Consider the following 24159-nt stretch of genomic DNA (forward strand, 5'->3'; position numbering starts at 1 on the left):
AAAATGGGGCCCCATTGTATTGCATGGCGATTGCACTCCACAGGATTCTGCCTGATCCAGGGAGGGTTGGGGTCATTCACTGCGGGAAAGGCTCAATTTAAATGAAGCCACCACTTAGATAGGCGCTGGCTGAGCTGTTTGCTGAGGGTTTATCATCCCTCCTGGCTGTTTCCTTGGAAACCACAAACTCAAGATAGCAGAGCTGGGGCCGCCCCTGGGCCAGGCGACCTCTGGTCCAGGCAGTGCGGCAGGCCTGTGTGTGCCTCCACCAGTGGCCGCCTCCGCTGGGGGCTGCCCCCGAGCCGGGCAGCCTCCAGGCTGGGCCTCTGTGTGGCTCTCCTGGTGATGGCAATCCCAACCCATCCACTCCTGCTGTGCATGCCTCCTGCTGAGCGGTCGTGACGTTATGGTGTCCCAGCTAATTTGCATATTCCTCTATTATTATATAGGAAGGATATATATATTTTATAAGAACCTACGAAGTCGTTTAGTGTGTGTGTGTTGTGTGTGTGTGTGTGTGTGTGTGTGTGTCGTTCTCAGGGAAGAGTCACTCGCTCCTGAATTCTTTTCATTCCCTTTCTCCAATAAGTAATCAACTCCATTGTTATCTAGTTTATCTTTCCTGTATTTCTTTTGGTAACAATAGGCAAATATACGTATGTTTTATTTCCCCTGCTTTCTTTTTTTTTTAATCCTCACCCAAGGATATTTTCCATTGATTTTTAGGGAGTGGAAGAGAGAGGGAAAGACAGAAATATCAATGTGAGAGAAACCATTGATTGGTTGCCTCCTGCACAAGCCCCAACCAGGGCCGAGGCCAGGGAGGAGCCTGCAACCAAAGTACTAGTATGTGCCCTTGACCAGAATCAACCCAGACACTTCGGTCTGCAGCCCAACACTCTATCCACTGAGCCAAACCATTTAGGGCTCCCCTGCTTTCTTACGCAAGAAAAATGGCATCTATACTAATAAGAGGGTAATATGCTAATTAGACCGGGTCGACTGGACATCTTCCGGATGCCCCACTTCCTCCCTCACAAAGCCACAGTGGCAGGGGCTGAGGCAGAGGCGGTTAGGCACAGTGAAAGGGGGCCGAGGCAGAGGCAGTTAGGGGCCATCAGGCCAGCAGGAGAGCAAGCAGTTAAGGGTGCGATCAAGCCAGCACAGGGGAGCAAGCAGTTAGGGGTGTGATCAGGCCAGCGTTGGGGATCAGGCAGTTAGAGACGATATCAGGCCAGTGCGGGGAAGCAAGCAGTTAGGGGCACAATCAGGCTGGCAGGGGAGTGGTTAGGGGGCGATCAGGCAGGCAGGCAGAGGCAGTTAGGGGCGATCAGGGAGGCAGGCAGAGGCAGTTAGGGGCAATCAAGCAGGCAGGCAAGCAGTTAGGAGCCAGCGGTCCTGGATTGTGAGAGGGATGTCCGACCGCAGAGATTGGGCCTTAACTGGCAGTGGGACATCCCCCAAGGGGTCCTAGATTGGAGAGGGTCCCAGGCCGGGCTGAGGGACATCCCCCTCCCCCACACGAATTTCGTGCACCTGGCCTCTAGTACTATATATTCTCTTTTGCAATTTCCTTTTTTTTTTTTTTTTTCAGTTAATATTTCCTGGCAATCATTCCCTATCAGTTTGGAGAAATCTCCCTTGTTTTGTTTTTGGGGTTTGTTTTATACAGCTGCACAGTACCCCATTGTGTGTACATACCCTATTTTATTCAACCAATAGCCTATGCTTGGAGATTTATGTAGATTACAATATTTTACAACTATAAAGAATGCTACAACACAAACTTCATGTATATTTTTTCATATTGTTGGAGGTGCATCTTCAGGGTAAATTCCCAGAAGTAGGATTTCTGTGGTCAAAAGGTAAGTGCGCAAGGAGATTTATTAAATATTGCCAAATTCTCCTCCAGGGGATGATACCATTCTGGAGCCCCATCAGCAATGAGCGAAAGTGCCTGTTTCATTCAACAGAGCCTCATCAACAGAGCACATTGTCAAGCTTTTAATGTTGCCAATCTGACAAATAAGAAATGACATGTCATTGTAGTTTTAATTTTAATTAACTTACTATAAATGAAGTAGAACATCTTTTGTATATTTAGGGCCAATTATATATCTTTTTAAAAATGATTTGCCTGTTCCTGAACTTTGTAGTATAACTTAATATATGTTAGGGCTAGCCCTCCCCCCCCACTCACCCCCCCCCCCCCCCCGCCCCGCAAGCTTTTTCTTTCCAGTGTTTCCCTAGCTAGTCTTGTGCATTTATTTTTCCATACAAACTTTAACATCACCTTGTCTTGCTCTTTTAAAAAAGGCTCATTGTTTATTCTATTAGGGTTACATTAAATTTATAAATTAATTTAGGGAGAACTAACATTTTGGTCAAGTTAAGACATGCCAAGAACAAGACATTATTCCTTTTGTTCAAATTATAAATATATTGATATTCTCTCCTAGACACTTAGGTACCCTGGCTCATTAAATAAGATAATAAATATTCATTGAGCAGCTATGATGATTAAGCACTACAGAAGTAAAAAAAATAGGTTCTGTCCTCAAGCAGCTTAAAATTTCATGAGAGAAACAGACTAACACACCTAAAGCAATGCAAGCAGCTCAAGACCCCATACAAAGAAGCTATCCATTGTATAACCAGACCACACATGCTGTGCAAGCTCAGAGGAAAGGGTGAGAAATTAGGGCTGGAATAGCAAGGGAAGATTCTTAGCTGGATTGATATGGGAATCAGGTGCCCGAAGGTTGTGTGGGATTTAGGTGAAGTGACAACCAAGAGAACCGAATCCAAGTGACAGCACCCAGGTAAAGCTCAAATGTGGACTGAGTGTGACATGACTCATAGGACAGAAGGCCCCCAGCCCAACTCTTAGCTGCATTAGTGAGGAAGCCACCACCTCTCTCTTCAAACCTGTTATGTCTCAAATCCTCATTATGTACTTACCAAAATTAGTGAACCTCTACTAGGTTTCCAGATAGTAGTCCTTTAGAATGGTAATTTCTATACATCATTACCTTTTGAAGGATGGTCTGGAGCTGTACTATCCAATACAGTAGCTACTAGCCACATGTGGCTCTTGAGTCCTTATAATGTGGCTAGTGTCACTGAGAAACTGAATTTCTCATTTGATTTCATTTAATTTATATTTTTAAAATGGAAGCAGTATAAAATATTTTTCTATTGAACCCAGCTTCATTGTTTTGGAGAAGACTACATTTTATTGCATATCACTATTGTATTGCAGTGTGTGGTTCCATTTTATTTATTTTTTAATGTAGCTACTAGAAAATGTATGTGTGTGTGTGTGTGTGTGGAGAGAGAGAGAGGAAGAGGGAGAGAGAGAAAAAAAAAGAGAGGCTCATATGGTATTTCTAATTGAAATGTGGGTCTCACTGGTTTGGCTCAGTGGATGGAGCATCAGCCTGCGGACTGAAGGGTCCCGGGTTTGATTCCAGTCAAGGGCATATGCCTGGATTGTGGGCTCGATCCCCAGTGGGGGGCATGCAGGAGGTAGCCAATCAATGATTCTCTCTCATCACTGATATTTCTGTCTCTCTCTCCCTCTCCCTTCCTCTCTGAAATCAATAAAAAATATTTTTTAAAAACTCAGTGTGGTCTGGTCAGCATCATGTGGGAACCATCCCAGGCCTTCAGAATCTGCTAGTTTACAAAGACACTCCCCCACCAGATGATTCTTATGTTCAGTCATAGAAGCACTGAGCTGGATGCCTTAGAAGGCATACAGGCCTCTGGTAGGTACACCCTAGAGTGGGCCCTGTCCTTCTGGGAGTTGCGGGGCGGGGGGCGGGGGGGGGGGGGGAGGGCGAAGCAGGGAGATCCCTGCCTGCCACTGTGATGTCACAGAGTAAACCTCATGTGTCAGCCAGCCCCACCCTGACTGGTGAACGAGCTGCAGGACATCCTTTCCATCCTCTCCAGACCACCTCACACCACCTCAGCCCTCTGCAGGCAAGAGGGAGCCTGATTCATCTTCACACCAGATACTCATTCCACTCAACCAGTTAAAACAGAGAAGATAAACTGAAACATCTTGACTCAGAACTTCAAAAGTGAATGAACAAGTCCTCTCAACTGACTCAAAATGTTTGTCTCACCCAGAAGGTAGGTACCTTTATTTTTGAAATCTCATGACTACCTCATGTGTTATCCCTTCTCTCATGTGTATCCAGGAATATTGGATTTGTAATACAGGTTATACAAATTCATCAATTTCTTTCACAAGCTTACGGTAAAGAGCTTGAGAACACACTATAGGATTACACACAATGGAATAAAAATATATTACTCAAGCCCAGTTTTTATTGATAAACCCGGAGATGTCCATACCTTGGCCTCTTGCTCTTTCATCCTCTTCTATTAAAATGTCCATTTCTTCTTCCTTTGCCTCTTCATCTTACTTTTCCTCTCTGTTCCCAGAGCTTCTTGCAGCCCCTAGCTTTTTTTTTCCCTCCATCTGTATGATTCCTGTTGCCAAATTCTGGCTCCTGCTAAAAGACCCAGTGGTGGTGAGAATGAAAAAGATGCATATGACCCTATTGAACTGAACGAGTAGATATTAAATTCTCTTCCAAAGAATGATGAGGCACCCCCAGGTCCTGCTGAAAGCCAGCTCCGGCCTGGAATCTACTGGAACTAAGGAGAGCATAACCTTAAGCTCTTTGGGTCTCTGAGCATCTGTGAGAATCTGCAAGGGTCCTCCCAGACGCTGGAAGACGCTCACAGCCAGCAAAGATGCCTTGGCTTGTTTAGGGTAAAACCTATATCTGGAAGTAACGTGCCTCCCATTTGAAAAAGTTGGGGACTACCAACCTTCAGCTCAAAGGTTTCTAAGAAAGAGTTTTCATTATCATATATCTTGCCATTCTCAAGAGAGAAAAATGAAGCTTATTGTTAAACGCTAGAGAAATGCACACACAGGCACAGAGCAATGTGGTATGCTGCTCGCTGGCTGGAAGTTAGGGGTCTCAGAAGAAGGGGTAAGATAGGGCCTAAGAAAGGGACACTGTGGGGCTGCAGAGCAGAGCTAGTGATGCATTCTGAGGAGCCATCAGTGTGGGCTCACTGCTCCCTACCTCAGAAGCAGCCCCGAAGTGAATAGATGGCCAATTGAAGAATCCTCAAAATTGGATAAGAATATGATAGAAAGGGCCAGCCAGAGTAAATTTTATTTACCACTGGCTTATGAGGAGAGAGTCGGGGAATGTGGGCGAGTCTGGTTATCAGTCTTTACCTGAAGCATAAAGTACACTTAATCCATTGCCTCATTCTGGGTGAGTTTCCACTCTGTGGCCTGCAAAGTGAGCCATTTGATAAGATGGCCGTGCCTTCCCCGTTTCCCGAGGGGCAGCCTGCGGATGAGTCAGGCGCTTACTGGCGCGTGGCCTTGAGCAGTCAGCTGCTCCGAACCTGATTCCTCAGGTTGTGAGGATTCAAGCAGATGCTCGCGAACAGTCTGGCAAGGTGTCTGGTACACGGTATGGGTTCCCTTCCTCAACTCGTTCTCCTAATTTAACTCTGAGGAAATCGTCCCTTGGCGAGAAAGGACTAGCACTCAGGTCGGCTTAGGGATTCGTGGCCCCAACATTTCACAGAAGTGAGGCAAAGACATAGCCTGGTTTTAGCACAGGAGCGAGGGACCCAGGGACGATAGGCGCAGGCAATGTCTGACACTGGGACCCACAGGCCTGGGTGGGAGGAATTCCTCGGATGACCCAGTCCCAGCACTCCCTGCCGCCCGCCCCTCCGAAACGCCTCACTCGCAGCCCCCGCCCAGTTCGGCGTCCACGTGGCGGCGATCCGGCCACGCCTCGTCGCGTCCTAGGCCCCAAGACCACCCGCCCTCCCGCCCGCTCTCGACGGTTCCTTCGCTGGGCGGGGCCCCGCGACGCGGTTCTCCTCAGACGCGGGAGGAAGGGAGGGAGGAAGAAAGGACCCCCGCTCCCCGCCCCGCCCTCCCGGAAGTCCATGCCCGGGCCGCTAGGGCGGGACCCGCCAAACAATGCAAAACACTCTCCCGGCGCGTCGCCGTGGTAACGCGCGCCCGTTGCTAGGCGACCCGGCGCCGTAGTAAACCGCGTGCGCGGTGTTACTCATCCAGGGAGGGGGTTACTCATCCAGGGAGGGGGGCGATGGGGAGCTGGCGGGGACTTGGCCGGGCTCCCGCAACCAGACTGCTGGGGGAGGGGGTTAAGGGGGGGAGGGCGGCTCACCAGGAACGGAAATGGGGCGGCCCCGCGGTGCCTCCCTGCGGCCGCGCCCTGAGCGCCCCTCCAGAGACTACTGGCATTGGGCCCCGCAGCCCTGCCCCCGCCCCGCGTCCCCAAGTGCCCAGGGCCCAGCAGGCCCGAGGGCTCTGACCCGCGCGTGAGCGATTGCCCCACAGGATGTGCAAATGTGGCTGACCCTCTGATTCACTCCAGATGCTTGGGGCATTGAATAAGGCGGCTTCCTCTCCTGGAAATGACTGCTAGAGCTAAAGCCCTCAAACAATTACATTAAAAAGCGGAAAGGAAAAGGCGACGCAGAGGAGAGGCCCCCAAACGCTTTTCTGTGGTCCTTCCCACTGAACATAAGTAGAAGAGTTCCCAGAATTTGGGACCCATGTTAGGAAGAAAGGAGTCGTTTTTATTCTGTGAGCATTTGAGGCCATGTGGACATGAAACATGGTTACAGTTCAGATTGACCCGAAGCTGGGAAATCCCAGAGCTAAGTGTCCAAGGTGACGTGAATATTTTGGACGCTCAGCATGGGCATTTTGCTGGCATTACTCTTCCCTTCCAGTGTCAAAATGTCTTGTGTGAAGACCTTCTGTTATCCTCATCAGTGAACACTTAAATATGAGGCACTGAAGTAAAGATATATATAATTATAGAAGCAATATCTCAGATGCTTCAAGATACATCATCCATAAGGGCTCCGATCCCTAGGGAATCACCGAGCTTGGGAAAGGACAAAACATTTCCAAACTGTCACTGGCTTTTGAGCAATGTGTTTGTACCCTGGACTCTGTGAACTAAAGATAATACTTGTTCATGAGATCATTGCTGTTATCTGGGCTTTGGTCATCCAAAAGCAGGAATGTTTCCACAGGTGGGAGGAAATGTATTGGCCGTGACACTAGGGGTGCATCTGTGTAGAAAGGCAGAGGGTGTGTCTGTGGATCTGTGGACTCTGACTGCAGTTATGTATGTGAATCAGGAGGATTCCTGTCTCCTTCAGCAACCGGAGGCTGTTGGGACACTTTTCTTTATTCACATCTTATCTTCACCTAATAGACTCCCTAACTGTATTCATGGGCCTCCTTCCCATTACACACTTCACTCATTCATGGATGTTAGACAGGGCTAGGCTCCGAGGATCAACAATGAATAAAACATGGCTGCTACCATATCTAACTACTAAAGCCATGTGAGCATAACAGACAAGTAAACCATGTGATGAGTTACATGACAGAGGCACACAGAACATGCAGGAACAGGTGCATGTAGGTCAGAGCCAGTGAGAGCCCACATATTTACACCCCACTCCAGCCTTTTACTTACTGAGTAACAAAGAGGAGGGCATTAATGGGCATGGGCCAGAAATCTGACTCCTGGCGGAAGGACAGAGAACTATTGCCCAGAAGGGCAAGTGAACCTTTGTTGGGAGAATATGCCAGTATGGATAGTGGGAAAAAAAAAAAAAAAAACAGCTGGAAACCTGAGCCCCAGGCTTTGACCTTAGGGAAGTGGTGTGCTATACAGTCTCCTCTGGCTCAGCGTGCTTACCCATTGTTCTAAACACCTCTTATCTACAGTGGACTCACAAATTGAATTCCTGTTTACACAGTATGTGTGGGTGTCCAGAGACCATTGTTTCTCTTATAGATGCCTATGAAATATGGTTTTATACAGTGTGAGGAACAGTGACTGAGAACCTTACAAATATAGGTTGGTCCCAACCCTTGGCTTTGTGATGTCATCAACACTGAGTTGCACATCTATCCCTGTGGGGCTCATCCTTAGATGGTAACAGTCCAACATACAGAAGTTAAATACTGTTTTGAGATGTGGAATCTTCGTGTCTGTGCTGAATCATGAGCTTCTGAGCTGAACCTAATTATATTTATGTTGCATCGACTAGCAATTACTTCTGTTCTAAGAGAGGAAAGAGGAGAAAAAAAAATATTAACACGCCTAAATTACAATGAAAGGAAGTGAGTGGGATGCTAGGCTCTGATTTTTGTGGCCAGGCACAAAACTCATGTTTTGCCAGAGAGAGGAAATTAGACATTTGTGGCCCAGGATCCTTGGGATGGGGGGGGTGGGATCTCAAGATGGAGCACAACTAGAAGCCAGCCAGCCAAGCACTCACACAAAATGCTTAGCCTCCTAAGGGGGTAGATTCGGGCTTTGGAAAGGCCTAAAATAATATAATTTTGGAGGCACTCTTTAAGAAAAACAATACAACATGACAAGTACAAATTAGGTAGCAGGGTCTTGGGAGGGGCCTGCATAAGAGGGGGAACGATGAAGCTGAAGTTTCATTCGTTATATTCTAAATCCACCTCTAGGCCTCCTCATGTAAGACTCCGCCACTCCCATCCGCTTTTCCCTGGAGAAGGCAAATGTCAGTCTATTAAGACACAGGGGGTGCGGTTTATGAGCAGAGGCAATAAAAACCAAAGACATAAGGCTGTGCCAAACGGTGACTCAAGCGGGATATGAGAGTATCTGCAAGTATTTGAAGGGTGTCAGCAGAGAGAGGGGAAAAGAATTGTTCACTGTTCTGGGGTGGACAGGGAATGAGGGTGCAGCTAAGTAAATAAGAATGTGCACAGAATTCATCGGGAAACATTGATAACTGTATTTTCTGATACTATGGTGTAGCATTTCCCATGGGAAGTACTTAAGGATCAACTGAATCACCAAAAACTGGCATTGGCCACAAAAATGTGCTAAAGGAAACAATCCTGGTTCATTCGGAGCCCTGAATTCCATAAGGCTGACACATGTGCTCTATAGATTAGTGTGGGGAGCAGGCCAACCAAGGAAACGAGAACAATCCCGAAGGGAGGAGCCGCCACCTCACCCACAGTTGCTGACTGGTGGGGAGCACATGACTAAAGAGGAAGAATCTGAGGAGATGGTGCCACCCAGCGTTGTGATGACTACTGTAGCCAGGAAACCAGCAGCCAATTCCATCATGAACTGTAACCACAGAATTCCTGCTCCCCGGTCCCAGCGGATAGGGAGTTCTGTCACAACGAATAAAAGGGTCATTGGGTGATATGGGAATAGTGCCTGGGCACAAGCATATTGTGTCAAATGGGCTGTTCACATCAGAGTTAGAAGAATAGAGAATGTGACAGAAGTGAGATCCAGAGAGGCTCCTTTGGCTAAAAGGTAGACTAATAGACTAATTCAAACCCTCTGAGGAGAGCCTGCCTTTGATTCCCTAAGCTGACTACACAAACACAGAATGGGAAAAACCTTCACTTGTTGATGGTGAATCTGGAAGAGGTGGGAGAAGGGTAGGGCAGGGAATAGAGGGTTTCATTAAATATAAGCCCAAAATGAGTCAAACAGGTGTTATTTTAAAATATATTTTTATTGATTTCAGAGAGGAAGGGAGAGGGAGAGATAGAAACATCAATGGTGAGAATCACTGATTGGCTACCTCCTGCACGCCCCTACTGGGTATGGAGCCTGCAACCTGGGTATGTGGCCTGACCAGGAATTGAACCACGACCTCCTGGTTCATAGGTCGATGCTCAATGATTGAGCCACACCAGCCAAGCCAGGTGTTATTTTAATTCCCTGGTTATATATTTTTTCAGTCTGTTCAGCTTTTTACTGATTGTTAGGTCAGAGTGGTGATACACAAGTTGCTTACATGGGGAGCCAGAAACAAGGAGTCCATCCTGGGTATATACTAAGAGTGTTCTAAAATTACAGATTCCTGGACTTCACCCCAGAACTACTGTGGAATCTCAGGATGGGGGTCCAGAAATCTACATCTTTTTCAAAGTTTCAGATAGTTCTGATGTTTAGTCAGAATGGAGAAGTACTGCTCTCAATAAGAGGAATTTATAATCAAGACAAAGTGTTATGAGAGGGGTACAGTGTGACAAGGACAGAGAGGAGGGAACAGCTCCCATTTATTTTTAAAGAATGAGTGACTTTCATACTAATCTTGATGAGAGGCAGATCACCAAGTAAGAAGGTAATACAGAATGTCTCCCACCCTTGTCATCCTAATTAGTATGATTTTTGAAGACAGAAAGAACAACATAAACTTCTAGGTGACCAGAAGCAAGAATATATGCAATCAACACCTTATTCATTTGTCAGATTTTTTTTTTAAGTTTTAGAAACCATCCTATATAATAAAAGCCCAGCAACTGAATGGGGAACGACCAGTTGACCAGTCTCTATGATGCGCACTGACCACCAGGGGGAAGACGTCCAATGCAGGAGCTGTCCCCTGGTGGTCAGTGCGCTCCCACAGTGGGAGCACCCCTCAGCTGACCGGGATGAGTGGCGCTCTCACAGCAGGCCAATCCCCACAGGCCACGCCCCCCACCAGTGCACGAATCCTGTTCACTGGGCCTCTAGTTTAAAATAAAAATAAAAATTGTCATTCCTTTGCCTGGAGATCAGGGAGAAATGGTAGATAGCTGTAGCATTGCCGACCCTGGAATTTGTCTCCTATCATACTCCATCTGCATCCTCACCACATCCCCACCCAACACTCTCTGACTGCCTCAGCATTCCATGCAAAGGGATGATGTTAATAATCCTTAGTAATGATGCTAACTGAAGGGTGGAGACCACCCAAGATACCAGGAAGCTATTTCATATCCATGAGTTCTATGAAGCTCTGACATTGCAGATAATAGAGTTTATTAAAGAGATGGAAAGCCCTACATAAGGGAATGAAAACCTTTGCATTAATGGTGATCCTGTAATATTTGTGTGTCTGCCATAAAATGAAGCCCAATCCATTCACACCAGTTACCTAGGGAATGGCAGTGGGATGGAAACTAAATCATCACTTTGTAAAGAAATGTCCCTCTGTGGGTGCAGGTCTTTGCTTTTCTGTGATTAATCCCAGATCCTCATTGGCAAACGCTCCCATGTAATCTCCCAGAACAGCTGGGCCATAATTGTATTGTCAATTATTAAATGCCCAAGTTTCCTGCAAGGCAACATTTAATCATGAGGCGCTCCAAAGAGAGAGAGAGATGGAAGAGGAGGGATGGTAGGGGGTGGGAGGAGAGGGTGGGAAGGCTAGTTTTCCATTTTTCAACGTTAAACCAAAGAGATTTGGAACCCAGATGGCATCCTGCAGTCCTTTCACACAAGCTGCAAGAGTCTGACCATGGCCAAGGTAACCAGCTTCGCCCTCTTATTGCTCAGAACATACATTGCATAGTTATTTTGCACCTGATTCTTCTAAGAGGTGTGACTGTCTCATCAATTTCTTGTCCATGTCAAGCCTATGATAATTACAAGTTTTTCTGTTAACCAATGTTGATGGAAGAATTAGTGATATTTTGGTACCTATGCACTTCCTATTTATCTGAACCCAAATCTCGGGAAGTCACTCATTGTCCCTTGTCTGTGGAATAGAATTACCTTGGCATGGGGCTTGTCAGCACATGCAAAGATATAACTTTCCTTATGGCTGCTGCTGCTTCATGATCACCTTAAGGAAAGCCCTGCAAAATTATATTTGTTCTTCTATTCAAGAGGTATGTGGATCCTGGGCGGGGCGGGGGGGGGGAGCATATTGTGGGGGAGAAATAAAATATGTGATGAGAAGTACGGTACTATAGGTATCAAAGATAACTCTTGAATGAGGGTTCTTATGTCTATCCTTGGTGGACACTCCTTCTGAAAGAAGCCTCTTTTCATCTTTTGTTTCTCAAATCACCTTTCCTTAAATTCATTGTCACTTTGGTGCTGCAAAGCAGTTGTACATGGTGTGGGGTTCATTATTCTTATTTCTGAATAACCTGCAGAACTTAAAAATATGTGTAAATTGAAATGGATTAAGGGTAGAATTGAAATCTGATGTGATATGATGATAATAAACAAATTTCCAAGCCACCAAAGACTGAAAATAAAGTTGTTGAAAATGTGGGATTGCCTAAATCCTTAGACAAAATGATTAATGAAGGTGTTTTATCTGGAAGTCTATTTCCTATTCAGGCAATGGACAGGAAGATAATTAGAAAAGGTAACTTGTGTAACAGAATAATAACTAAAACCAATAGGGTTTTCATGACTAAAAACAAGATAAAAACATTCTTTTGGGGGTGGCGGGGGTGATGAGCCAACATATGATGCCCATATCTAGCAATATAAGATGTTTCTCCCTTCCAGGTGCTGTGGTTTTTCAGTCCTTACCAAGGTGACCCAGAGTCTTGCACAGTCTGACAATTCTTGGTGGATTTAATTTGTTTTGAGTGCTTGAAAAAAAAAACACAACGAATTAGCAGATTGCTTTCCAGAAACAGTTTATCATGTTTTGTATATTGGTTTTTATATACATATGAGTAGTGTGTATTTCTTATTGCCATAAAATAATCCACATTTTGTCTGTAGCCTGCACTGTTTTAGTCCCTGGAAAGTCTAAAGAACAAACTGTTATATTTCTGAGATAAAGTTCTCTGTTAAATGTAGAAAATGTTAAGCTGGAGATGATGAGAGAGGCAGATTAATGGGCCTATCCCATTTAGCTATGGTTTTATTTACGTCTCTTAAGCTAAGCAGATTTGGGTCTGATTAATTCTGCTATGAGAGTTCCCCTGGAAAGCTCAAGATGGTTTACTTTAAGAAGCATCTGTCAGCAGCTAAGTATGGGCTTCCTTTCCATTCAGAACGTATTAACACAATAGTATAAACATTCCATTACACAAAGTGCAAGACCTGTCAAATTTATTTTTGTTAAATCTGGCTCCAAGCCACCACTCCCCAAAGTTGAAACGTCTAGCATTGGTCATTCTTCAATTAGCCCTTCTCTTAGACTAAAAATATGAGGTCAGGGGCTCCCACCAGAGCCACACGGGCCACAGACCTTTCTGCTGCCACACCCTGTGTCCCGGCTATGAGTCGGGCAGTGCCCCTCCACCGGCCAAAGTCACCCTTTCTGTGGCTCCATGGCCTGGGCACTTGGTGCGCAGCTTCCATGGACACCAAGCAGCCATCTCCCATTTGATTCCTGCATCTCAGTGGCCATGGATGGAAAGCTGGACCCAGATAACCAGGTCTCTCAGAACCCACAGCTCCCTCTGCTCTCCACCCCAGTGGGCCTACTGTTTCCTTTCATCCTCAAGGCCCCATCCCTGTGATCCAGTTAATCATTGGCTGATAGGACCCATCCCCCCTTGCTCCTCTCAGAGGAACCTATGATGCAGGGAAGAGGACAGTGAAAACTCAATTACCATAACAGACACCTCAGCGAGTCACTGCTACTACCTTTCAATGCAGACAACACCAAAAATGACGACCAGCGAGAGCATTTAGAGTGCTCCCAGTTCTTTTTCTCAACCTGATCTATAGCCTAGCCTCAGTGGCTTCATCCCATTCTGACTGAGGTTATTCTCTGATGCCTCTTTGCATTTTAGTATAATATGGTCCAGCTTAAATAAACATCATCGCTAGGGTGCCTACCCCGGGCCACCTGAAGCCCACCTTCCACACAGCTCCTTGGAGGAAACTCAAAGCAGCTGGTGGCGCCAGCAGGTTGGAGGAAAGGGGCCTGTGCTTAGGAGCTGCGGGGAAGGATGTCCGGATCTCCCAGGAGGCTCTGAAAGCAGGCTCCCCCTTGTCTGTCTGTTACAGATGGAGCTCCCGAAGGTCTTCTCTAGCCAATGGACATTCCTATTTGCCGTCCTCAACCTGCTATCACTCAGCTTCTCCACAGCATCCCTGCTCAGCAACTCCTGGTTTGTGGGCACACAGAAGGTGCCCAAGCCCCTGTGCGGAGAAGGTCTGGCAACCAAGTGCTTTGACCTGCCAGTGCCCTTGGATGGGGGCAGCAGCAGCACATCATCCCAGGAGGTGGTGCAATGCAGCTGGGAGACTGGGGATGACCGCTTCTCCTGCCATACCTTCCGGAGTGGCATGTGGCTATCCTGTGAGGAAACTGTGGAAGAACCAGGTAGACTCCTCATCCCCAGCTGCCTGACCGCCCCCTCCCCCATGGGATCTTATAGCCTTCCCCACACCCCATCGGCCTCACCCCCAAGCTCAGCATTTCCCACCACTGTACTGTGTGTTATCTCCTTAGGGGACCCCCTTTTAATAAGGATGAAAGTCCATCTGGCTTTTCACTTCCTGCCTGTCTAGTAGACTCACTGGGTTAAAATAGCATTACCCTTAAAGGGTTTCATTTAGACTTTCAACAATATAAGGATTTCCATTCTAGCAAACTAAAGTTGCTGTTTAGAAACAAAAAAGGAGAGATGATATTACAGGAACAGCCCTGCTCTGCCCAGTTGTGACCTTATTGGGATAACTTCATTTCTATAGGCCTTGATTTTCTCATCAATGAGATGGATCAGAGTAGATCACCCTTAAAGCCCCTTCCTTTCCCTCCCTCCTGAAAAAAGGGTTTTCTCGTTCTAAGTATCTATATATATAAAAGGCTAATATGCCAAGTGTCCCTCCAATTGTCCGACAGGTCACCATGATGCTCACTGACCACCAGGGAGCAGACTCTCAATACAAGAGCTGCCGTGACATGCACTGGCCATTTACAAAGAAATGGCACTGCAGACCTGGTGCTGACAAAGCAACACTTGGCTCCCCCCAAGTGGGACACAGGCCCCGCCACCACCCTGGAGCAACAGCCTATCAAATTGCAGTCAACACTGCCGAGACCCCATGGCGCAAAATGCCGCCTGCAGCCCAGCCCGGAAACGGTGGCTGTGGGCGCTGGGTAATGATGTCACAGAGCAATGCCCGGCTTCCTCTCCCTAGTAACTAGCCTCCTTGGAGTTTCTTCAGCCCAGGAACACAACTTGCTTTATAGCCAGGTAGAAACATTTTACACTTTAACCAAATGTCTGTGAAGCGCTTTCCCATGCCTCATCTCATTTGATCCTCACAGAAGTCCTGGAGTAGGTAGATAGGAGACTTGGTAGAATCCTATTTTCTTTTCATTAGCTGGAAAACAGAGATTTAGAAAGTTTAGAAACTTGACCCGACTGAAAAGAAGTAAGAAATGGTGGAACTTGAAAATGACTTCAGGTTTTCTCACTGCACAGAATATAGTCAAACACTGCTACAGTTAAATATTTCACCCTTTGTTCTCCTGCATGATCTACAATAATAATCTGCTTCGTGTTGATATTTACTGCTGTGTTGCTGACAATTACCTGAAAGAGAAATTGGGGTGCTTCACTGGGTGGAAAAAGTTTAGCTAAATCAGAAAGCAGGTCTAATTAAGCAAGTTTATATATATATATATATATATATATATATATATATATATATATATATATATCTGGCACCAATTGCATGCGTGTCTTTCCATCTGTCACTGTTGATTACGAATTTGGTTGACACTTCTATTATAAAGGGTGAATAGCGATATTAAAATATTTCTTCTAATTAATTTCCTTTCAATGTGCACAAATTCGTGCACCGGGCCTCTAGTTACTTGTAATGTTAAAAGCAGGGTAATTGAAGCTCAGAGAGAGTAATTAGGCCCTATGAGGATGTCAGGGCTCCGGTGTCAGCATGCACCCTCACCCCTGGTCCTCAGGTTAGGAGCAATTAGGTTGAAGTCACCCTCCTTGCTTCCTGCTCAAAGCATTCAAACGTCACCTGGTAGTGAAGCTTTTCTAAAGCTCCAAATCACAGACAATTTGTGATCTGCTCCTTCTCCTGGCTTGGGCTAAGGGGAAAAGGAGACAGAAGAGGAATATAAATGTGTATTGTGTCATTTAATACCACTCCAACTCCAGTCCCTAAACAATTTAGAGCCATTCAGACCAGTGAGACAGCCTCCGCAAATGGCCTGGGTTAACGCTGGGGTCATTAACTCTTCCTGGGGTCATTAACAGGAGCGGGAACATTTCCCTCTCAGGGAAACATTGTCATCTTCATTATCAGGAATTGAGAAATTAATTTCGGGTGACTCTTGTCTATGCCATTCATTCTTCCATGCATTCTTAACTGCTTTCAGAGAGATGTTTACTGCCTGCTGGGCAGGCATTGCGTCAGAACAAATGGAGTGGTGCTGGGTATGGGTCTGGGGACAGATTTCCTCCCAACTGTCCAAGGAAGCACCTCCAAGAAACTGACCCTTGTCTGTTTCAGGGGAGAAATACCGAAGTTTCATTGAACTCACACCACCAACCAAGAGAGGTGAGAAAGGACTACTGGAATATGCCACGTTGCAAGGCCTACATCACCCCACTCTCCGATTTGGAGGGAAGCGGTTAATGGAGAAGGCTTTCCTCCCCCACCCTCCCTTGAGGCTTGTGGCAAGTATGTGGGTTTGATAACAAATTTAATTGCCATTGAGTTTTGGGGCTTCTCTGGATCCAAATCGTACTGTGATCTCCCGCTTTTCTCTTCTTCTGAGCTCCAAAGGGCTGACACAGATTCCTTCTAGAGCTGCCTTTCATTCACATGCAGGAATGCAAGGAAAGGAACAGCAGGGACAAATCAAGTTCACAAATAGAAAACCACAGCTCTGACCTACTCCTGTTGCCAAGTAACCATGTTGAAAAGCTTAGGTTTTTCCTTTTTTTCTCCAATAATTTTTTTGTGTCTGTGTAAAATAGAAGGAAAGGGGGAGACATGGAGGGAGGGAAGAAACAAAACTGTCCAAAATTAAAAAAAGAAACAACAATGGTAAACAGCAAAGCCTATTACTGCAAGATTTCAATGACTCCTCAAATCTCTCTAACAGTATTTACAGTCCATCAATTTTTCTTGATTATATGTTGGGTACTGAGTAGAGTGAGAGCTGTGGGGTGCTAGCAAAGAACCCCAAATTAAGGAATGTTCCCAGCTGGTTTCAGCTTTGTCTCACCCTCCCCTTCTCTGATGCTGCAAGGCTTTTCTCTTTCAATAGGCATCACCTAATTTCCCATCTGATTGTTCTCAGTCCAGTTATTTAACTGGCAGGGTGAGGGTGCCTCTTCCTCTGCTTTCCGACAGAGAACCTATGGCTATCACTGGGAGCCCAGTTTGCCTGCATCGGATTTGAACTCCTCGGTTTCCTCCTCCTATTAACGGACTTGCTGCTCACTGGGAACCCTGGCTGTGAGCTCAAGCTGAGCACCTTTGCCGCTATCTCCTCTGTCATGTCAGGTGAGCGCCCCCAAGGCTGGAGAGGATGGGTGTCCTCTGCGCCCTCTGAAGCACTAGCTGGCTGGCTGGTCTCTGCCCTGAGGGGAGGAAAGAGGAACCTTTGGCAGGGTGTGTGTGGGAGGGAAGAGGTATGAGATACATTGCAAGCCTTTTCCATCTTAAATTGAGATAACATGTGAAATGTCATCTTAGACCATGATGTACTTTGTGAAATGGTTTGTCCCTAGGTTCTTTTTCTTTGCAAATGCCTCGATGTGTAAATTAGCTTGGTTTACTTTTCCATTGTGACACACAGAGCTTTTTAAGACTGTTGGCTGAAGTAAGAGATGCATATATCAGATCAAGACTAAAGCTCACATTGGGGGTATGGGTGGGGAGAAGTCAAGGGGAACGTAGCCCTGAGTGCAGCATTGACTCAGACGTTCTCCAGAGCTCTAAAGTCTGGGGCAGCCTGTTGCAGAAAGTCCCCCTGCATTCAGGGAGTCCCTCTGACAGTTTCGTCTTCCCGGACCTGTGACTGTACCTGATACACAATGAGAAGGTTGCTCTGTTCCCTGTAGATGGCAACGTCAGCCTTTCTCTAAAGGTGCTGCCTTCCTCTCCCTCTGTAGGCCTTCTGGGGATGGTGACCCACATGATGTGTTCACAAGTCTTCCAAGCAACTGCCAACGTGGGTCCAGAAGACTGGAGGCCACATGCTTGGAATTATGGGTGGGCAATCATCTCCTGAACCTTTGACCCAGCCAACCTTTATTAGATTTGCTCCCCTCAAGTAGACACTTGCTTCGTGTTCTTCTACCTTCTCTTCACCCCTCATCCCAAAAGCCTGTCAGTCAAACAGAGGGCTGGACCATCAGGCCACACCCATTCTTTCCCCACCTTCTGAACAGGTACAGAGAGGGTTCTAGTTTGTTTTGTGAGGCTGTTGTCTTGCCCAGTTTTTCTGCTGGTACAACTGTTGCAATTGCTTCTTTACCTGATAAGTATGTTGCCTTTGGGAAACAAGACTGATTTTGTATGGCTTATGGAAATGATGCTCTCTATTTCATATATTTTATGATTTGAGGTATTAGAAGACAGAGAAATGGTCAATTGGCCTTGAAATTTGGATTGAATTCTATTACCTGTGAATGGCTTATTCTCCTGTAATGAAGACTAACTTCTTCCTACCTCCATTCTTATTCCACCAAACTGTGTTAGAAATAAAACTTCCCCTACAATCATTCTCTAATCCTTAGAAAACTAAGGAATCGGTGATTTTTAGAGATCTCTTTAAAAAAGAGAAGCAGCGACCATGACAAAACAAATATAGTCAAGATGAACATCTCCTTTGCTTAAGAGTTCCTCACTTTCTCCCTTGAAGCACATGCTGGATTCAGGCACAGGGGCAACCTGAACTGACAGTAACTATCTGGATAGTGCTATGGACTTTAACAGTGCTGAAAAGATGCAGCGCCAGCTCAAGTTTCTATGCTAAAGAAGGCAATATGGAAAGCTCCACTTGTCGGTTACAAGATCCTATCCCTTTTCTCGCTGCATAATACATGCTATTTGATTCAGGCTGGGTCTTTGGTCTACTTCTCCAGCCACCCTATCAGTTTAGCTCATTTCCCAGACTCACTGTTTCTCAACTTTGCCTGTCTCCAAGCCATTGCTGGCATTACTATAGAGCTCAGACTGCAAAACTCCCACCAGAAGCTTCCCCAGCCTGAGTCTACTTCGTCTGCCAGAGGCTGCAGACAGGAACACATAGTACCAGCATGTGGCCTGGCTTTAACCATCCCTTGGCCTCATGAAATCTCTCACTAACCTCACACAACTTCCTGTTTCCTGGGCCACCCAGAATCACAGGGAGATTTAGGATTTGACTTTCCAAGTTTTTAGGGCCGTGTCTGATCAAGTTCCCTGATGTCTTTCTTCTGTGTTGAACCCATCCAGCTTCTCTTCATCTCTAGCATCCCTTCTATCCATTGTAAACTCCCTAAAGTCAAGAACCAAATTGTTTTCATAATAGGCAAGTTCCACTAGTGCAACCTGTAATACCTCCAAATGTGTAGTAAGTGCTTCCTGAGACTCAACTTTGTGGGCCCTTGAAACTGCTAAGCTCAGAACAAGGGAAGAGGGAGATGATCACTCCAGCATCCGAGTGAAGGAAAACCTTTGGCAGGGTGTGTGAGGGAGGGGAGGGGTTAGGGAGAAGGGGGCAGGGAAGTATCACAGTGGGTGGTGCCAAGCGACAGGTCTATGGAGTCTTGGAGATTACACAAGGGTAACTGCAGCTTGAGAAACAGCAGGCAACAACGTTAAGTGTGTGTGTTTATATACAAAAAATAGGCACAGCAAGTATAAACAAGCACAGCACTAACAAGGAATCAATCCCATGAAAACGAATCTGCTCAACTCCTGGATGGCCTTTAATACCACATGCGTCATTCTCTTTTACTACGAAACATCCAGAGTGTAACCTACTACAACAGACCAAATTAAGTCCTTTTACCCACAGTTCTTTCCCTGCAACACAGCAGAAGTCAGCACAGTCAGATCCCTAAGTCCCTAAGAGGCATTAGCCTAGTTTACTAGTAAGGAAGGGATCAGGGCATTTTTCTTTCAAACCTGTCAGAAAGATTCCGTCTAATTTTTTTTATTTTTTTTGTATGTTTGTTCCTAGTACAGCCTGAATTTCCTTCACCTGCTGCATGGCATCAGCTGTCACCACCTTCAACACGTACACCAAGCTGGTGCTGGAGTTCAAGTGCAAGCACAGGAAGAGCTTCAAAGGAAACTTGAGTTGCCTGCCACACCACCACCAGTGTTTCCTCCAACCCCTACCCAGGTGCAGCCCACCTGGGGGGCTCTCTGACCAGCTGCCACCAGTACCACAATCAGCCCAGCCGCTCTGTCTCTGAAGGAGTTGACTTCTATGCAGAGCTACGCAACCAGGGATTCCAACAAGACACCAGCCAGCTGCTAAAAGAACTGGCTGGGTCTCCTGTAGAAGAACAGTGTTAGGAGTAAGTGGGTTTGGAGAGCAGGCTGAGCCCCACCTTACATGCTTGTTGTCAACACGTGCTTAAGCCAAAGTCTGTTTCTTGAGCATGGTTTTTAGAGGTTAAGGACAAGGGTATGTCCAAGTACAAGTACAAAGTGGGGGGGGGGGGGATGGTTTCTAGAGGTTAAGGACAAGGGTATGTCCAAGTACAAGTACAAAGTCGGGGGGGGTGCCAGGTGCCACTGCTCCCTTTCCCTTCACAGCTCGATCTCCTTTCACCGTCTATACCTCATGCGTTCAGATTCGTTCTCTCCTTTACTCATTGCTTATTATGTGCTGGGTTCTGGGCTAAGCAATGGAGATAAAAAAAAAAAAAAAAAAAGAGTAGTAAAATGCAGTTCTTGCCCTTTAGGGGCTTATCAATCTGGTCATCTGTCTGGGGTTTGGAGGAATGGAGGTGGGCAAATCGAGGATTGTGGCTCAATTTTGTATGGTGCACTTGAATGTCCTGGAAGTCACAGTAGGGAAGACGAAGGCAATTATAGGGGCTTTGACACGTAGATGTCCCTCACACTGCCTTTTACATGCTCTGCATCCACACTGTGGACACCCAATGAAAGTTTAATTAAATATGATCCTAGAAGCCAGAGGGAGATGAATATGGATGAGAAGGCTCCAACCACATGCAGGGACAGGCCCACTTCCAGAAATGGCCCACTGAGGCAGGACTACGCCTCCCCAGTGGAGAACCACACAGGAGACTTCCCCAGTGAACAGGCTGCGGGCTGTGCTCCGCTCTCGATCCCCACCTTCTCACCCATCCCCAGGGGAAAACAAACCATCCTTGATAGCTAAGAATGAGAATGGCACACAAGTATGTTCCTATTCATGGTATTTATTTGTTCTGTAACAGTTCACATTTTATTTATTTTTAAATCCTTATTGTTGAAAGTATTACATATGTCTCCTTTTTCCCCCATTGACCTAACAGTTCACATTTTAAATAGTACTTCCTGACAACACACCAGCTGGTTCTTCTTTAACATGGGCAATAAGGACAGCAATTCACATTCAAGGGGTTGGTGTCATCACACCACACCAGGAAGGACAGCAGACACCATCTGGGGAGTTGAGAGTGTTTCTAAGGGAAGGAAAGATAAGAGACTGGGAGGAGAAACACCCCTGCATTTGCAGCAGTCAGTACTATTTCTAGGGAACTGTCACATTGGCCTTGCTATGGACAGTTCAACCCCATGTTAGGAATAAAGAACGAAATCTGGGTGGGTGGTTGCCTGAGAGGAAAAGTTGTTTAGAGACACACTGAACAAGAAACCCGCAGCCACACTGGTCAGACGAAGCTTCCGCCATCTTTGCCACCATTTACACCTTCTGTACTGGCTGTAAGAGGGAGAGGAAACCTAGAGCTTGTACCATGTTTAGCAAGGAGAGTCAAACTTATCACAGTCAAAACAATCTATGTTAATTTGCAAACGCACCATGAAGAATTAAGGGGCATTATGTTTTTCTAGCTTCCTCTTACATTGTTTCTGGGATTCACCCAGCACAACTACCTAAAACAATCCCCCTAAACCACGTCCTCAGAAAACAACTGCGCGTGTTACTCCTGCCTAAGGGTCTCAACATGGTCGAGAACCAGGCTTAGGCCTACATGGCTCAGCCCAGGCTGCAGGACCACCACCCAAGTTTTAGGTATTCTGTCATCTATAAAAGAGTCTTAGAATTCTCTACTAGACCTTACTCTCTTCTATCCAGGTAGATTCAAACCCTAGAAGTACATCTGGAATCATCCCCATACTCCTGGGTACATTGTTAATGGTCCCTCAAGTTTGTAATAAGCTTGACCTACTCATGTCCCAACACATGCCTTCCAAAGTGTTGAAAACAAATTTGCTTTCACAGACTTAAGGCAGTGAGGTGCCCAGAAACCTGGCAAGGCCAACCTCAGGCCAGGCTACATGCCTGAGGGGAGCTGTTGCTACCAAACTTCTGTGAAGTCATAATGCCTAACAGTAGAGCAGGTAGTATCTATCCCGTCAATGTAGGCTCCCTAATTTTCTGTAATCTATCTATATTCTGAATTCCTTTAGTAACACAAGTTAAAAAATACGGCCTCAAGTAAAGAGAGAACCTAAGTGGCACTCAGAGATGACCTAGCAAAACTATTCACGAGGGAAAGCAGTTCTCTTCCAGCTAACTCGGGATCTCGGCGAAATACACAATGACCTAGTTCAGGAGAGAACTTAATAGAAGAAGGAGAACCACTGGAGAAAATTCTAAAGAACTTAACCAATTATAAAAGTTACAGTATTTACATAGGAATTTTTCTCAAAATACAATGCTTCAAAGATTCTACAAGAAAAGAGGTGTGCAGGGCAAAAGAGATGCATCCTGGGCTCAAGAGCAAGAGGAAAAGTCCAGAAACAGCTTTGCTCTCATGCAAGCAAAGCAAAAATATCCCTGAAGAAAGGAGAGCAAAAGAGAAGCGGTAAGGAGGACGCCCAGTAAAAATGCTAAGGAGGCAGAGTAGAGATGAAGCAGAGAGGAGCGTATCTGCCCCGGTTGTTCCCGACTTCAGTTTTCCTTGATGTTGAGGACAGCATACACATAAGCACTTTCGAAGTTACTGCAGTAAAAACAGATCATGACCGGCAGAACAATCAACACCACAGGGTAACATATGGACCTCATCATTGCTCCCCTTCTGGTGGGAATATGGTGGGAATATGGTCACTAAATATATAGACATGGGAAGTGTGAGGAGACAGGATACATAAGGAAGAGGTGAATGTTGGGGTGGCTCACCCTGGCTCCTGCTATCAGTCTTTCTCACTCTGCTGAGGTTGGGGAAAAGCCGAGGAACAGGTGGGGAAAGTATAGAGGAATGATGAGTGGCCTTGATAATCAGAGGCAGGCCATCTGGAAGCCTCAAGATGACCAAACAAACCAGATGTATTTCAGGACAAGAAACTGAGTCCCTGGAGCTTAGGACATATCTAGAAAATATTTCATCACAACGCTGAAAACCACACACACATGGCATGATGCAAAACAATGCTCCAGTGAGGAACTTCACTGGAATCTCCCAGCAAGAGTTTATAAGTTACACATACAAAAAACAAAACAATTATTAGATTCACATTTCCAAATTATCCACACGGAGTGAGTGCCTAGAGGTGGGGGTTAATGCACAGGTTGAAAAAGTAGGTCAAACACCCCAACCACATGGTTCGTGCCGTTACTGAAGAACTCCAACGTGCCTTCCAAAGTACTCTGCCACAACCACGCAGAGGTGGCGAGAGGAGGTTGAAGACTTCCTTCTCTCCAAAGCACTGATTTTATACCGACAGGAGAGAAACAGCATCCGTTCTGCTCACTTCTTCTTAAACTAGAGGCTGCATCCGACTAGATCTAGGGAAAAGGTGCAAGTATCAGTGGCTGGACTGTTCTTCATGCTAGAGAAATGGAGGAAACCTAAAGGTCAGAATTCTCCTCTCTTTTCCTGTTCTTCTGTGCAGCTCCAACAGCTCCTAAGTGTCCCTCCATAAAGGCCCAGAGACTTTCTCTTGTTCCATGATAAGCTCTTGAATACTGAACTAGACCACAGATGAGGGTTTTAGCATTTTGAGCAAGATAACTCTATGCAACTGCCACAAGCCCAGCATGTTAGCATCACTAGCCTCTACCCAGAAAATACCAGTAGGATCCACCCCCCTCAGTCACTGGGACAATAAATAAAAACTATGGCCCCACCAATGTCCCCTAAGGGAGATGGTACCATCTCCCTCTAAAAACAAC

General features: G+C 46.0%; 2 protein-coding genes across 4 annotated transcripts in view; one reads left to right on the top strand and one right to left on the bottom strand.

Moving 5' to 3' along the window:
* Positions 1 to 4092: 4092 nt before the first annotated feature.
* On the top strand, positions 4093 to 20363 carry GSG1 (germ cell associated 1; the record flags this gene model as incomplete). Its single annotated transcript, XM_080660922.1, is given in 8 exon segments — positions 4093 to 4140; positions 13869 to 14187; positions 16353 to 16400; positions 17202 to 17354; positions 17966 to 18075; positions 20023 to 20030; positions 20032 to 20197; positions 20199 to 20363. Coding segments are annotated over 8 exon segments (1017 nt in total).
* The window catches only part of FAM234B (family with sequence similarity 234 member B), a 34308-nt gene continuing 30336 nt past the window's right edge, over positions 20188 to 24159 (bottom strand). For all 3 annotated transcript variants that reach the window (XM_080660918.1, XM_080660920.1, XM_080660919.1), the window contains one exon: positions 20188 to 23772. In XM_080660918.1, coding sequence (XP_080517044.1) covers positions 23767 to 23772 — 6 coding nt within the window. In that variant the 3' untranslated portion in view covers positions 20188 to 23766. The remainder of the gene's footprint in view (positions 23773 to 24159) is intronic.

The sequence above is a fragment of the Plecotus auritus genome (assembly GCF_963455305.1).
Source record: "Plecotus auritus genome assembly, chromosome: 3".
Lineage (NCBI taxonomy): Eukaryota > Metazoa > Chordata > Mammalia > Chiroptera > Vespertilionidae > Plecotus > Plecotus auritus.